Source organism: Gadus chalcogrammus, chromosome 6 (assembly GCF_026213295.1).
Source record: "Gadus chalcogrammus isolate NIFS_2021 chromosome 6, NIFS_Gcha_1.0, whole genome shotgun sequence".
Lineage (NCBI taxonomy): Eukaryota > Metazoa > Chordata > Actinopteri > Gadiformes > Gadidae > Gadus > Gadus chalcogrammus.
In genome coordinates this window covers 11,800,742-11,813,994 of record NC_079417.1, presented here as the reverse complement: position 1 = coordinate 11,813,994, position 13,253 = coordinate 11,800,742, and the positions used below count along the sequence as shown (strand labels likewise).

General features: G+C 48.1%; 1 protein-coding gene across 2 annotated transcripts in view; it reads left to right on the top strand.

The window, feature by feature from the left end:
• pi4kab (phosphatidylinositol 4-kinase, catalytic, alpha b) overlaps window positions 1-9,723 on the top strand; it is a 28,625-nt gene extending 18,902 nt beyond the window's left edge. Inside the window, exons 39-55 of one of the 2 annotated variants that reach the window (XM_056591533.1) lie at window positions 43-122; window positions 309-508; window positions 1,013-1,103; window positions 2,077-2,244; window positions 2,575-2,628; window positions 2,728-2,848; window positions 3,820-3,949; window positions 4,870-5,013; window positions 5,145-5,215; window positions 5,342-5,448; window positions 5,653-5,757; window positions 6,068-6,193; window positions 6,484-6,604; window positions 6,693-6,852; window positions 7,296-7,385; window positions 7,535-7,618; window positions 7,928-9,723. In XM_056591533.1, the coding sequence (XP_056447508.1) occupies window positions 43-122; window positions 309-508; window positions 1,013-1,103; window positions 2,077-2,244; window positions 2,575-2,628; window positions 2,728-2,848; window positions 3,820-3,949; window positions 4,870-5,013; window positions 5,145-5,215; window positions 5,342-5,448; window positions 5,653-5,757; window positions 6,068-6,193; window positions 6,484-6,604; window positions 6,693-6,852; window positions 7,296-7,385; window positions 7,535-7,618; window positions 7,928-7,979 (1,904 nt within the window). In that variant the 3' untranslated portion in view covers window positions 7,980-9,723. The remainder of the gene's footprint in view (window positions 1-42; window positions 123-308; window positions 509-1,012; window positions 1,104-2,076; window positions 2,245-2,574; window positions 2,629-2,727; window positions 2,849-3,819; window positions 3,950-4,869; window positions 5,014-5,144; window positions 5,216-5,341; window positions 5,449-5,652; window positions 5,758-6,067; window positions 6,194-6,483; window positions 6,605-6,692; window positions 6,853-7,295; window positions 7,386-7,534; window positions 7,619-7,927) is intronic. The other variant, XM_056591532.1, reaches the window with a different exon arrangement.
• The last annotated feature ends 3,530 nt before the right edge of the window (window positions 9,724-13,253 follow it).

Below are 13,253 nucleotides of genomic sequence, written 5' to 3'. Positions count from 1 at the left end.
TTGTAGTGGCGGTGTTCAATGTTATTCCTGGTCTGTTTTTAGGAATGTCAAAGAAGAGCAACAAAGGATCTCAGCTTCACAAGTACTATATGAAACGCAGGATTCTTCTGCTGGCCCTACTGGTACACACACACACACACACACACACACACACACACACACACACACACACACACACACACACACACATACACATACACACACACACACGTTTCATTTATAGGTGGTTGGACTGCATGCACGTTAAAGGACCACCCGTTCAGTCGAAGGTGACGGTGTCCTTCTCCCCCCTCCCCCCCCCCCCCCAGGCCAGTGAGATCGAGCGGCTGACCACGTGGTACAACCCGCTGTCCACCCCGGAGCTGCTCATCGCCACAGAGCAGTCGGTGGAGACCAGCATCGCCAACTGGAGGTCCAAGTACATCAGCCTCACGGAGAAGCAGTGGAAGGACAACGTCAACCTGGCCTGGAGCATCGCGCCCTACCTGGCCCTGCAGCTGCCCGCCAGGTAGGGGGAGGCGGGAGGCGTCCTGTCGTCGGGCGGAGCGCTCGTCTGCAGTCAGAGACCATAACTTCCTCTATTTTGGCCGGGCATATACAATGGGAGCCTGGAGGAAGTTGATAACTCACCGACTGACTGTCTCTTTTAGCCTCTTAGTCGCTGACTGAGGGACTGAATGACATGACTGACTGACTGGCTGACAGACTGACAGAGGGAATGAATGACATGACTGACTGAATGGACTGACTGACTGACTGACAGAGGGACTGACTGACTGACAGAGGGACTAACTGACTGACAGAGGGAAGAACTGACTGACAGAGGGACTGACTGACTGACTTAACGTCCCCATTGTTTTGCAGTAAAAGCCTAGGCGGGTACTGGTAAACAGAAGTTTATACACAATCTTGCAGCATTTTATTTCTTATTGGGCAAATATCCCAGAAGTGAGAGATCCAGGCCCCAGCATGCACCTGGGTGACCTCGTCTTGTTGTGACTGACCCCTCCAGGTTTAAGAACACGGAGGCTATCGTGTCGGAGGTCACCCGCCTGGTGCGCATGGACCCGTCCGCGGTGTGTGACGTTCCTGAGGCTGTCAAGGTGCGCTGCTACCATTCTGCTGACCTTTGACCTTTCGAACGTTAAATACGTGCGGTCATATACCTGCCGTTTCTCTAATTAGACGGTTTCAGACAGAGTTGTTCCCCAAGAATATAATTATAAAAAGGAAGAGAAAAGGCCTCCTCATGGTTTGGGTAAAAAGGTGTGGGCTTCAAGCCAACAGCTCAAACTAAAACCTGTGTATTGTGTATTGTTCCCTGGGTACCAGATGTCTCAAAGCACTTTTTATAAATCTATGCCTTGATTTTAATTTGCATAAGGTAGGAATGAACTGAAGCTTTAACATTAGGACTACAGCTAAAATGGTATCCTATCAGTACTTATTCACCCCGTAATCCTTTCTGTAAATCCTCTTGAAGTTTTGAAATGGCAAACTAAGCAGAGAATTGAACCAGAAGTTAGCGCCAGAGTTTAAAATCTATTGCACCCTATTGCGACGCATTAAGTTTCTAGTAAGTCTTTACCCCTGTGTGCATCCCATTCTCCCGAGGTCGTTCTGTGTTTGTTGTTGAAGTCAACCACCTCCCTCTGTAGCATTCTGCCGTCTCTGCTCTTTAGTGCTGCCTGGCTAGACCCTTAATGATGCTCTCCTCTCCACCCGTTCTGGGGGGGGGGGGGGGGGGGCTGGAACAGATCGGTCCCCCGAGGATGTTATGATCTGCATGTTTATCCTCCTTGACATCTCGCGGCGTGTTTGTTTCAGGCCTTTTAGCGGCTAATGAACACCCAGGCTTCCCTCTGGGGGCCTAGTTAGCGATTGCAGAGTCGTGACCTCTGGCTGATGTACCGGGGTCACTGTCATACGCGTCGAATGGAGAAACGGGGGGCCGTCGTGAGCCCGATGCTAGGGTTTTATGTGGACATGTTAATGAATCCAGCCCCCCCACCCTGTGCCCGGTGGCCCCTTCTCTCTCATCACTCTCTCTGATTCCTCCGTGTGTGTGTCTGGTAGTTCCTGGTCACCTGGCACACCATCGACGCCGACTCCCCGGACCTGAGCCACATCCTGTGCTGGGCGCCGGCCGACCCCCCCACCGGCCTTTCCTACTTCTCCTCCATGTACCCCCCCCACCCGCTCACGGCCCAGTACGGGGTCAAAGTGCTGCGCTCCTTCCCGCCGGTAACCACCTACCACACTGACTGTATTAGGGGGCGGGGGGGGCGGGCTGTCTTACTGACACGTTTTATATGTTAATTTATAAGAAACTTTGTATAGGTTTGCAAGGTCTGGTAAGGGTATATACATGTCTTTATATATGTATTTTTTGTATTAAAAAAATATTCGTACTTCGTGGCCGCGAGCTAACTAGCACTTATTGACAAAGGGAATGACCCAAAAAAGGTTGGGAACCATCCCCAGTGTGAGCACACAAACACAAGCCATGGTGTACATTGCCTCTAAGCCCGGTGTTATTCCCTCTCTCATGTACCGTTTCCCCCTCCCACTTAGGATGCCATTTTGTTCTACATCCCTCAAATCGTCCAGGCCCTCCGTTATGACAAGGTAAGCTCTTTGGTTTCGTTCTGCCCACTCTACCCCAGACACCATGTCTCCCCCTGTCCCCCCCCCACTGAGTCCTCCTTCTGGGTGCTGTGTCCCCAGATGGGCTACGTGAGGGAGTACATCCTGTGGGCCGCCCAGACCTCCCAGCTGCTGGCCCACCAATTCATCTGGAACATGAAGACCAACATCTACCTGGACGAGGAGGCGCACCACAAAGATCGTGAGGAATCCCTCGCTCTCTCTCTGTCTCTCTGTCTCTCTGTCTCTCTGTCTCTCTGTCTCTCTCTCTGTGTCTCTCTGTCTCTCTATGACTGTGTGTGTGTGACTGTGTGTGTGTGACTGTGTGTGTGTGTGTGTGTGTGTGTGTGTGTCTTTCTCTTTCTAATTCTCAACCTGTTTTGTGTATGCTATGCGGTGGACGCTTTTATCCACAGCGTCTTGCAGCTCCGTGAGCGCTCGCGTTCTTCGCATGGGTGACCCATGCGGGAATCAAACGCCTAACCCTAGCGGTGTTAATGCCTGGCTTTACCAGTTGAGCCAGACAAGACCCCCTTTCCTTTTCCCTCCCTTTCTCTTGATTCTATTTATCTTTCCCTCTCTCTGTCGCCCTCCCTCACACCATTCAAGCCGCTAGACTAGTTGAGCTACTGCTGAGGTGTGTAAATAAAGTTAGCTTGTGTGGGACCCTCTGGTCATACAGTACAGCCATAGTGATGCCAGCCAGGCTAGCATTGGCAGCAGTGGATGGCCAAGGCCACTAATGATGACTGCTCTTGATGAATGGTTAAAGAGGAGAACACAGCACTGTATTCATACGATAAAGCCTATTTAATGTCAACCCTGCTCCAGCCATCCACGTGACCATTTTCTGGGATTTGGAGGTCACTATTCAGCTGTTGGAGAGGGGCACTTTACTGCCTCCAGAAACTGGGGTTTTGTGGGTTTTAAGAGAAACTTAACGTTTAATCCAAATGGCTGTGACCACAATTCCGATTGCTTATAAATATTAACAGGTGAGGTCATATTTTACCTCATCACCTCATTTGAGCGAATCAGGAACCTTAATCAGAGTGCACCAAGTTTCTCCTTCGTAACACATAATAGCCTTTAAAATATGTGTTTGACAACTAAATTAAAGTGTCCTTGTTGTTACTATCGCTGTCTTGATTAATTTGTGTGTGTGTGTGTTAGCTGACATAGGGGAGCTGCTGGAGGAGATGGTGGAGGAGATCACAGGCTCTCTGTCAGGCCCTGCCAAGGACTTCTACCAGCGAGAGTTTGACTTCTTCAACGAGATCACAAACGTCTCGGCCCTCATCAAGTAGGCCCGCTGGCTCATCCAATAAATCATTTTTTGTCCTGCCTTTCCTTTCTAAAGTATAACTTAGACAGACGCACACGCACGCATGATTCCATTGATTGCAAATAATGAATAATTGTATCCTCCAGGTAGTCTACAAGGTGTTAATGAGTTGCTAACAAAGTCCCCCCCCCCCCTCCCCGCTGGGTCCTAATGTATTCCACCTCTCCCTGATTACGTTCCCTAGTGAATCATGCTCTGCAAATCCCTCTGCTGTTCATTTGGTCAAATTGTCTCTCTGATTATCTATTGGCCTGGAAGACAACCCTAGGCTTCCCAGGAGCACCTGTCCAACTAGTGTGTTGATGTTGTGACCGTGTCACTGTGTGTTTAGCACCCACTCCTTGGTGGGCGCACCTTGTTCTGACATGTGCCTGCTCAGAGCTGTTTGTTCAGCGGCCACGTCAAAGTAAAAGTCCCCCGCGAGCCAACGACAGTGCTAATGAACGGCTAATCGCAAGCGTCCAGGGGAAGAGCAATCCCCGCGTCATCTCCCCTGTGACTCCTCTCCGCTTTATTACCTTACCCTCCGGTGTAGCAACACTCCCAGAGAGTGTGAGAGTGTGTGTGTGTGTGTGTGTGTGTGTGTGTGTGTGTGTGTGTGTGTGTGTGTGTGTGTGTGTGTGTGTGTGTGTGTGTGTGTGTGTGTGTGTGTGTGTGTGTGTGTGTGTGTGTGTGTGTGTGCGTGCGTGCGTGCGTGCGTGCGTGTGTTTGTGAGCTTGCGCTTGAGTGTGAATAACAGCGGGCGACTCATTAGAGGAGATACCCATGCATGCTAATCTAAGACAACAGGTGAAGGCTCACATGGAAATGTTGATGTTGTTGTGGAAACTCTGTGTGATCCCTCACCCTCTGTCTCTGTAACCACGTGTCCTCGGCAGACCCTACCCAAAGGGCGACGAGAGGAAGAGGGCCTGCCTGAAGGCCATGGCGGAGATCAAGGTCCAGCCGGGTTGTTATCTGCCCAGTAACCCAGAGGCCATTGTCCTAGACATAGACTACAAATCCGGGACCCCACTGCAGAGGTACACCCGAGCTCCCCATTGGCTTATACCTCCCATCACAAAGGCAGCACCCGGACCGGCTGTCCTTTTTATATTTGATCTGGTCATGCATTGAGTAAAAAGCCCTGACTCTGTGTGTTGTGTCTCTGCAGCGCGGCCAAAGCTCCCTACCTCGCCAAATTCAAAGTGCGGCGGTGTGGAGTGAGCGAGCTGGAAAAAGAAGGTGCATAATCTGAGTTGTAATGACGTAACGCAATCATGTCAGTTCGAATGATACAGCCATAGATCGGGGGTGCTCAGAGGTGAGGCGGACGTGGTAACCTGAGTGACCCTGCTGCGTTGTCCCCAGGTCTTCTGTGCAGCTCCGACTCTATGGACGAGGCCAAGAGCGAAGACGAGGCCAAGCGGATCGTCTGGCAGGCGGCCATCTTTAAAGTGGGAGATGACTGCAGACAGGTGCGTCTCTGGATGTCTTCCTGGTCTGTCTGTCTGTCTGTCTCCCTCTGTCTGTCCCTCTGTCTATATCTCTTGTCTGTCTGTCCGGCTCACTCGCTCTCTGTCTCTGTCGGTCTCTATGTCTATCTGGCCATCTGTCTGTGTCTCTTGTCTCTGACGCCGGTGCCTCCCCCCCCCCCCCCCCCCCCCCTTCTCCTCCCTCAGGACATGCTGGCCCTCCAGATCATCGGACTGTTCAAGAACATCTTCCAGCTGGTGGGACTGGACCTCTACGTGTTCCCCTACAGAGTGGTGGCCACCGCCCCGGGGGTGAGTCGCCTGCACCCAGCCCGACCACACCACACCACTAGCAGTATTAGTTTGGACCAGTAGGGGGCCAAAGAGAAAAACGGTCCAAAATGAACACTGGTAGCTGTACAGTATTACAGCTACAAGCAAATGTAAAATGCTTTTAAAATGTTTTTCCCTGAATAATCGAAACTATTTCCTTTCCTCATTCCTCTGTCAAGTACATTGTCATTTTTTTTTACAATTGACTGTTTCGAACCAACATGTCAACACACACACACTTGTTTGTTGTCTAGTTCATGTTCGACTGATGGGTTTTGATTGACTGCAGTGTGGCGTGATCGAGTGCATCCCCGACTGCAAGTCTCGGGACCAGCTGGGGCGGCAGACTGACTTTGGCATGTACGACTACTTCAGGAACCAGTACGGGGACGAGTCCACACTGGCCTTCCAGAAGGTACCACACCCCGTGTCCTAATGTTTGCTGTTTGCTCGGCCATTGCTCCATCATTGGATCAATGGCCGAGGGCCGGACTTGGGTCACCGTGTGACCCAAGTCCGGAAAGGTACAAGCATGTACCTAACGGGTTTACAGTGCCTTTTACAACTCTGTGTGTGTGTGTGTGTGTGTGTGTGTGTGTGTGTGTGTGTGTGTGTGTGTGTGTGTGTGTGTGTGTGTGTGTGTGTGTGTGTGTGTGTGTGTGTGTGTGTGTGTGTGTGTGTGTGTGTGTGTGTGTGTGTGTGCAGGCGCGGTACAACTTCATCCGCAGCATGGCTGCCTACAGCCTGTTGGTCTTCCTGCTGCAGATCAAAGACCGACACAACGGCAACATTATGCTGGACAGCCAGGGACACATCATCCACATTGGTTTGTTTGTGCCGCTTTGGGCTTTGTTCATTGCAATTGTGTTGCTGTTGCTAATGTGAACTGGTGGATACGTCTGTTTATCCCCAAGACTTTGGCTTCATGTTTGAGAGCTCCCCGGGGGGTAACCTGGGCTGGGAGCCGGACATCAAGCTGACCGACGAGATGGTGATGATCATGGGGGGCAAGATGGAGGCCACGCCGTTCAAGTGGTTCATGGAGATGTGTGTGAGAGGATACCTCGCTGTCCGGTGAGTGTCTGTGTGAGAGGACAACTCACTGACTGTGTGTGTGTGTGTGTGTGTGTGTGTGTGTGTGTGTGAGGACACCTCCCTGACGCTAAGTGTGGGTGTGTGTGATAGGGCACATCAAGAACTGAGACATCCTTCAGTTGCCATGGTAAACGGGTTTTGTTTTGGTAACAATGCCAAACATCAGAGTGGATGATTTTTTTAATTCTTTTTTAGCCCACTTCAGTTAATACGAATGGCCAGCTAATGAGTGAAAACGTTTTGATGTAACTTGGTTTGAAAGTTGGCCATTGGACAGACAAAACATCACAGGGGATACTCTTGACTGAATTTTTCTAAATCGGTCCTATATTGCTTCTATTCCTAGAATTGCTACCGGTCTGGGAAGCCTCTAAATACCCTAGTGGCTTTCTGATTGGGTGTTCTTCCTCTCCCCCCTACAGCCCCTACATGGACGCGGTGGTCTCCTTGGTTACGCTGATGCTGGACACCGGCCTTCCCTGCTTCAGAGGACAGACCATTAAGCTTCTCAAGTGAGTTGTGTGTCCCTCCCGACACTTTGAAAAAAGCAACCTGTGTGGACGCCTGTCAGCCGACTGGGCTTTGGCCTGGTGTTTCTCCTCTCTGGTGGTGAGGTGGATGGGGTTTCAGTGCTTTGTGTAATGATTTACCTGACCTCCAGGCAGCGCTTCAATCCGGCGGTGAGCGAGAAGGAGGCGGCCAGCTTCATCATCAAGGTCATCCAGAACTGCTTCCTCAGCAGCAGGTCAGAAATCAGACACACAACAGACAGTACAGAAACACTTCACTTGATCTCAACAGAGCCACCGTAATAGTTATCAGTAATCATGGTTCCACCCTTAAGGGTGCCTGATGACCCTAGGCATAAAAATCACAACGGGCTAGTGCTTCAAAATGTGATGAAAAAATAATAATAATTTGAATTGTAAAATAACATGTTTCAGTGGCAATTCACTGAAATGAGGGCCAGTAATAATGCTGTTTGGGCCAGTATTCAACAGACCCACTTTCGTTGACTCCTGCTGTTCTGATTCATCGTCTTCCTCTTCTACAGGAGTAAAACGTATGACATGCTCCAGTACTACCAGAACCAGATCCCCTACTAGACTCCTGTGCCTAAATATGTGCATGGCTGCTGCTTGATGGTGTGTGTGAGAGTGTGTGTGCGTGTGTGTGCGTGCGTGCGTGCGTGCGTGCGTGCGTGCGTGCGTGCGTGCGTGCGTGCGTGCGTGCGTGCATGCGTGTGTTTGTGTGCATGTGCCCACCAGAGCGACAGCATGTGCCAGTTTAAGTTTCCGTGCCTATATGCTGGTACTTGTCAACATCGACGGTGGTTCTTTGTTAAAGATATGGCCGCTGTGATCGCTTTGCTTTCTTTTCTCCACTGTATCAAATTCTTTATCTATTTTTTGGTGGTTATATTTATTTTTTGCTCAAAGTTGGTACAAACATATGTATATACATATATATGTTTATATACATATATATGTATATACATATGTATGCATAGATACTAAATATATATATATATATTTAGAGAGAGATCGATCTATATTGTTGTATTGCCGTTAATGTTATTTTATTGCACTGGCATCTTGATTTGTGTGCACTTGGATTAAATAACAGTTTACCGCACGTTCAGTCATTTGACACTTTGATAATGTTGGTGCCAAATTATACATATTTGTAATGTAGGTGAAAATATGCGAAATGTCCGACTTTCTGGGGTAGTGGTTTTACTCTTTGTTTTGAGGAAGATTGGATACTTGAACTAGAATTGTTTCCGTTCGGACCAATGTGGCCTCTGCTCTGGTCTCGTACTACTGTGCTTCTCTTTTTTAATGGACCAATCAAAGTAATTATGTCTGGCATGGTACCTGTCCACTGGTGGTAATTAACAGTGACGACCTGACCGTATGAACCTGGGCTTCACTTGGCTTTGGCCAGGGAACCTGGTTGTGTCCGGACTCGCCAAAGGAAAAAGATGCACGTATATTTTCGGTTGAGCTATAAGTTAACGCATTGCCAATGGGATGGGGCCTGTAGGCCTACATTGATCACACATTGAGATTTTTTTTTGGGTTAAAATTAAAGGAACCGATTTGCACTTGCTGTTACTCGTACATTATAACATGTTGCCAGTACAAAGAGATATCTAGTCTGAATTACTTCAAATCAAAAATGCACCAGCCCTAGTCCATACGGTTGTCTTAGACCTCTATATGATGTTAATGATTGTAATAAAATAAAGTAAATTCCTCTATTTGTATATTTATATATCCATGAAGCATTTTCTGTCACTTTTTCTATCGGTACACATTTTAACTGGAATGGTCATAGGATATGAAATATAATAAAGATCTTGGTAAATGACCTGTCGTCACTGTCTAAATATCTTATTTTGTCCTTTTGTCCTCTGAATTAAAGAAAATGGTTGCCAGCAAAAGCCTCTGCATATAAGCACACTATCAACTCTTTTTGAAGAATTATTAATGTGTGTATTATTACCTTATGCAAATGGTAGTGTGAGACGAGCCATGTATTGATTAGGTTAAAGGTGAGTGGTGTTGTTTTCCATGTTAGACATGGCCCGTTTGTAACGTAGTAGATCCATTGGAATGGTAGGCTAATATGGTCAAAACATGATCCGATAAGAGGGTTTGTAAATTGTTAATAAGTGACATTCAGGCAATAAATGCAGCTATAAAAGACCTATAAAAAAGATAAGTGTCCTTGGCTGTTATTAGTCTCTTTGATTATTTTTTTTACTGCCATTGTAGGATTATTTTTTTGAGGTGATTGCCACACTCATTATATATGAATTAGTCGTTGAATTTGGTTTCTGATGTTGGTGGACCAAAGCTTCCTAATTTTTGGATGACCTTCAAGTCACTATTACAGGATGGAGTCATTCTGACATATTGTACAGCAGGGGTGGTTCCAGCTGTATCTCTTTTGAGTGGTTACTTTGGTCTATGTCTGGTCTATGTCTTAATATAACCCATTTCATTCAATGTAGTAGGAATGTAGCGGGTGGTGCCAACATCGATTACCTCAAAATTTCTCACACGGAGGACTCAGTAAAATAACATGTTATGTAATCGATGTCCGCCAGAGGGCATCATATGTCGCATTGTTTATTAGCATCTTCTGTAACGACGTCTAGCATGTGTTCAAATCCTTGTCTCTAGGATAATAATAGGGCGAGACCGGTCATCATTTAGATGAAAACTACAAATTAAAAACAGATTTTAATCAAAGATATTGTGCTCATGTATTGACTAACTCTATACTCTATACTCTTGACTAACTTCAACTAATCTTATAGTTGTACTGCTTTACAACAGCTTTACACGGCACAAAACACCACACAATATTGTTTTTGCTGTGTGTGTCACTCTGTGTGGAAAAAAAAATACTTTTTCTCAGAGCGCAACCGTCAAGACAGATCCAGAAAGATTGTTACTGTCTCCTTTTGAAAAACTAGGGCAGTATAGTATTGATTGCCAGGTTCAGTCACATTACTTAGGCTTGTGGCTAGCATGTGGTGGCCTGTTTATACTGGTCAGGTACTAGCTTTGACGAGTAGAACAGAACCAGCAGGTTTCATAGCTGTTGGCCCTTGTCGGATGGCATTTTAAATGAACACATTAACATGCCATGTCGCAGTAGCAATTATTTACTTATTATGGGCCGGACTACCTGCAGACAAACGTGGGACAACATGCAGGGACAGACACTCCTGCAATGACAATTACAAATTTGGCACAATTGTTCTGGATATACAAAACATAGGCCTTAATGTCCAAATAACTCATAGCTAATTAAAATACAAATGACTTAATTACTTAATTAATTACCTAATTAAGTATTGTAACTGTCATTAACTTTTAGCCAAAGCTTTCATTTTAGATACATGACACTAAGGAGTAGGTAGGGGTTGGGTCTATTTTTTCTAGAATGCCTGCAGTTAGGGTGTGGTTATTGGGCTGGGAGTGGATCACCCTCGCCAGTTCACCCTCCTGCCCTTAAACCTGTTTAAAGTGAGTTTAAACAAAGTCTGTCTGCGTTGCATCTGACCACATTGATGACTGCAGTGACTATAGGATGTGCAAGGTTGGATACGGGGCTTTGTCTGATCAGAGCTCAGAGATCAGATCACCGGGTAACAAAGCCCGCCGTGACCACGACGCACCGCTCCCTGTGGTGCTGAAGGCCGACTGATCTAATCCCACTGACAATCGCAGCAGCTCTGTGTTCCAGATGTACAGGCTGCCATTAGCCCGCATTAATGACTGCTGCTGGAACAACAGCAGCCGCAGCAGTAGCCTCCTAATCACCGGCGGGTCCTCAAAGCCTGCCGTCGGTGGCAGCCAGAACGCGGCCGGGGGTCAGCTCCAAGGTGCTCCAACACACCATGGGTAATCATTGTGTAAGCCACCGTCCGGGGGGAGGGTCTCCACCACACCCCGACAACTAAATCCCTTTAGTTTGACTTTTCGTTGCCGTTTAAGCATTACACTTGCTTTAACTTCATAGGCCTAATCAATGACCTTGCCAATATCTGCTTAATGGTTTTCATCTCTTGCTTTAACGCTGAAAAGAATCCATGGCAAGGCCTTATCTCCCTCTCTCCCCCTCCCCCACGGCCTCCCCCTACCCCTATGCCCTTCCCCTATTTGTTTATCAAATGCGTTCGGAGGGGGGGGGGGGGGGGGGGGGGGGGGGGGGGGGGGGGGGGGGGGGGGGGCGCCAGGACGGAAGTGGGTCTTGTGATACATTGGTGGCCCTTGATCGGGTGCAGCCAGGGCCATGTATGCCAGCCATGTGCTATGCAATAATTAACTCTCCTCTTGAGCCTTTCCAGCCATTAAAGCAGCGAGGAGCAGGCATGGGGAAGAAAGGGTTATTTGTCCAAAGGCCCGGTGCACACAGTTGGCCCTATTGATGACATGCAGGAGCTAATCAGAAGTAGCCACCGAAATAGCCTGAATGGTAGCATTTCATGTGTTTATGTGGAGAGAGAGAGGGGGGGGAGCATGCTGTCCCACAAAAGTCTGTCTGTCCTTACTGGGGTTGATTAAGTCTCAGGGTCCATGTTGGATAAGTATGAGTAGGGAGCCATCTAGTAAAAGTGTGTTCTACTGCTGTACTGTAATGCAGTGACTGGCAGGCGTGTGCTCAGCCAGTCTGTCTACTGGTAGCGGATGCAGCCCCGGGCGGATGTTATGAGCTGGGCTGTCTGGTGACTCAGAGCCGGTAAGGGTGGCAGCTGTAGACTTTACCATTTACATTTGTCGTGTTTACCTTCAGGATTAAGGTTTTAAACACAGACACACCCCCACACACACGCACGCATGCATGCCAGCACCGAGCATATGCGGATGCACACACAGACACACACACAAACACATACACACACACACACACACGCACACGTACACATACACACGCACGCGCACACATCCACACATACAGTACCAATATGCAAAGCAGCTACGCAAAGTAGATCAATGAAAAGTACCTAATTTGCCTGAAATCAAAACAGTAGTATCGCTTCCCTCTTAATGCAGGGTTATATGTGAGATAGGTTAGAGAGGATATACCTAAGTTTGCCCAAGAAGACAACTTCATTAACATAGCAAACCTGCATTAGAGGGCTCTTCCATGGCCACACAAGTAAGGCCACACTACACTATGTAATTGGCTTGTCAGGACAAACATTGAGGACAAAACACTCTCTCTCACCCTCTCTCCCTCTCCTTCTTTCTCACCCTCTCTCTCTCTCTCTCTCTCTCTCTCGCTCACCCTCTCTCCCTCTCCTTCTTTCTCACCCTCTCTCTCTCTCTCTCTCTCTCTCTCTCTCTCTCTCTCTCTCTCTCTCTCTCTCTCCCTCTCTCTCTCTCTCTCTCTCTCTCTAGGTCCACGTGTTACAATGTGTGGGTCTGGAGCGACAGGCTGGTGAATGGGCCCCTGTGTTCTCCTACTCCTTATCGTGTGACCTTTGATCTGTTTGGTCAGTGTGACCGGCGACGGCAGCCACGGGGAGAAGAGAGAGAGAGAGAGAGAGAGAGAGAGAGAGAGAGAGAGAGAGAGAGAGAGAGAGAGAGAGAGAGAGAGAGAGACAGAGAGAGAGAGAGAGAGAGAGAGAGAGAGAGAGACAGAGAGAGAGAGAGAGAGAGAGAGAGAGAGAGAGAGAGAGAGAGAGAGAGAGGGGAGAGAGAGAGAGAGAGAGAGAGAGAGAGAGAGAGAGAGAGAGAGAGAGAGAGAGAGAGTAGTCCAGAGATACACTCCAGTCAGAGCCCTGTAAACCACCACACCGCCAACAGTCAGTCAGTTGCTAAGGTAACTAAATGCAAAATGAAGCCTTTATATGTTTG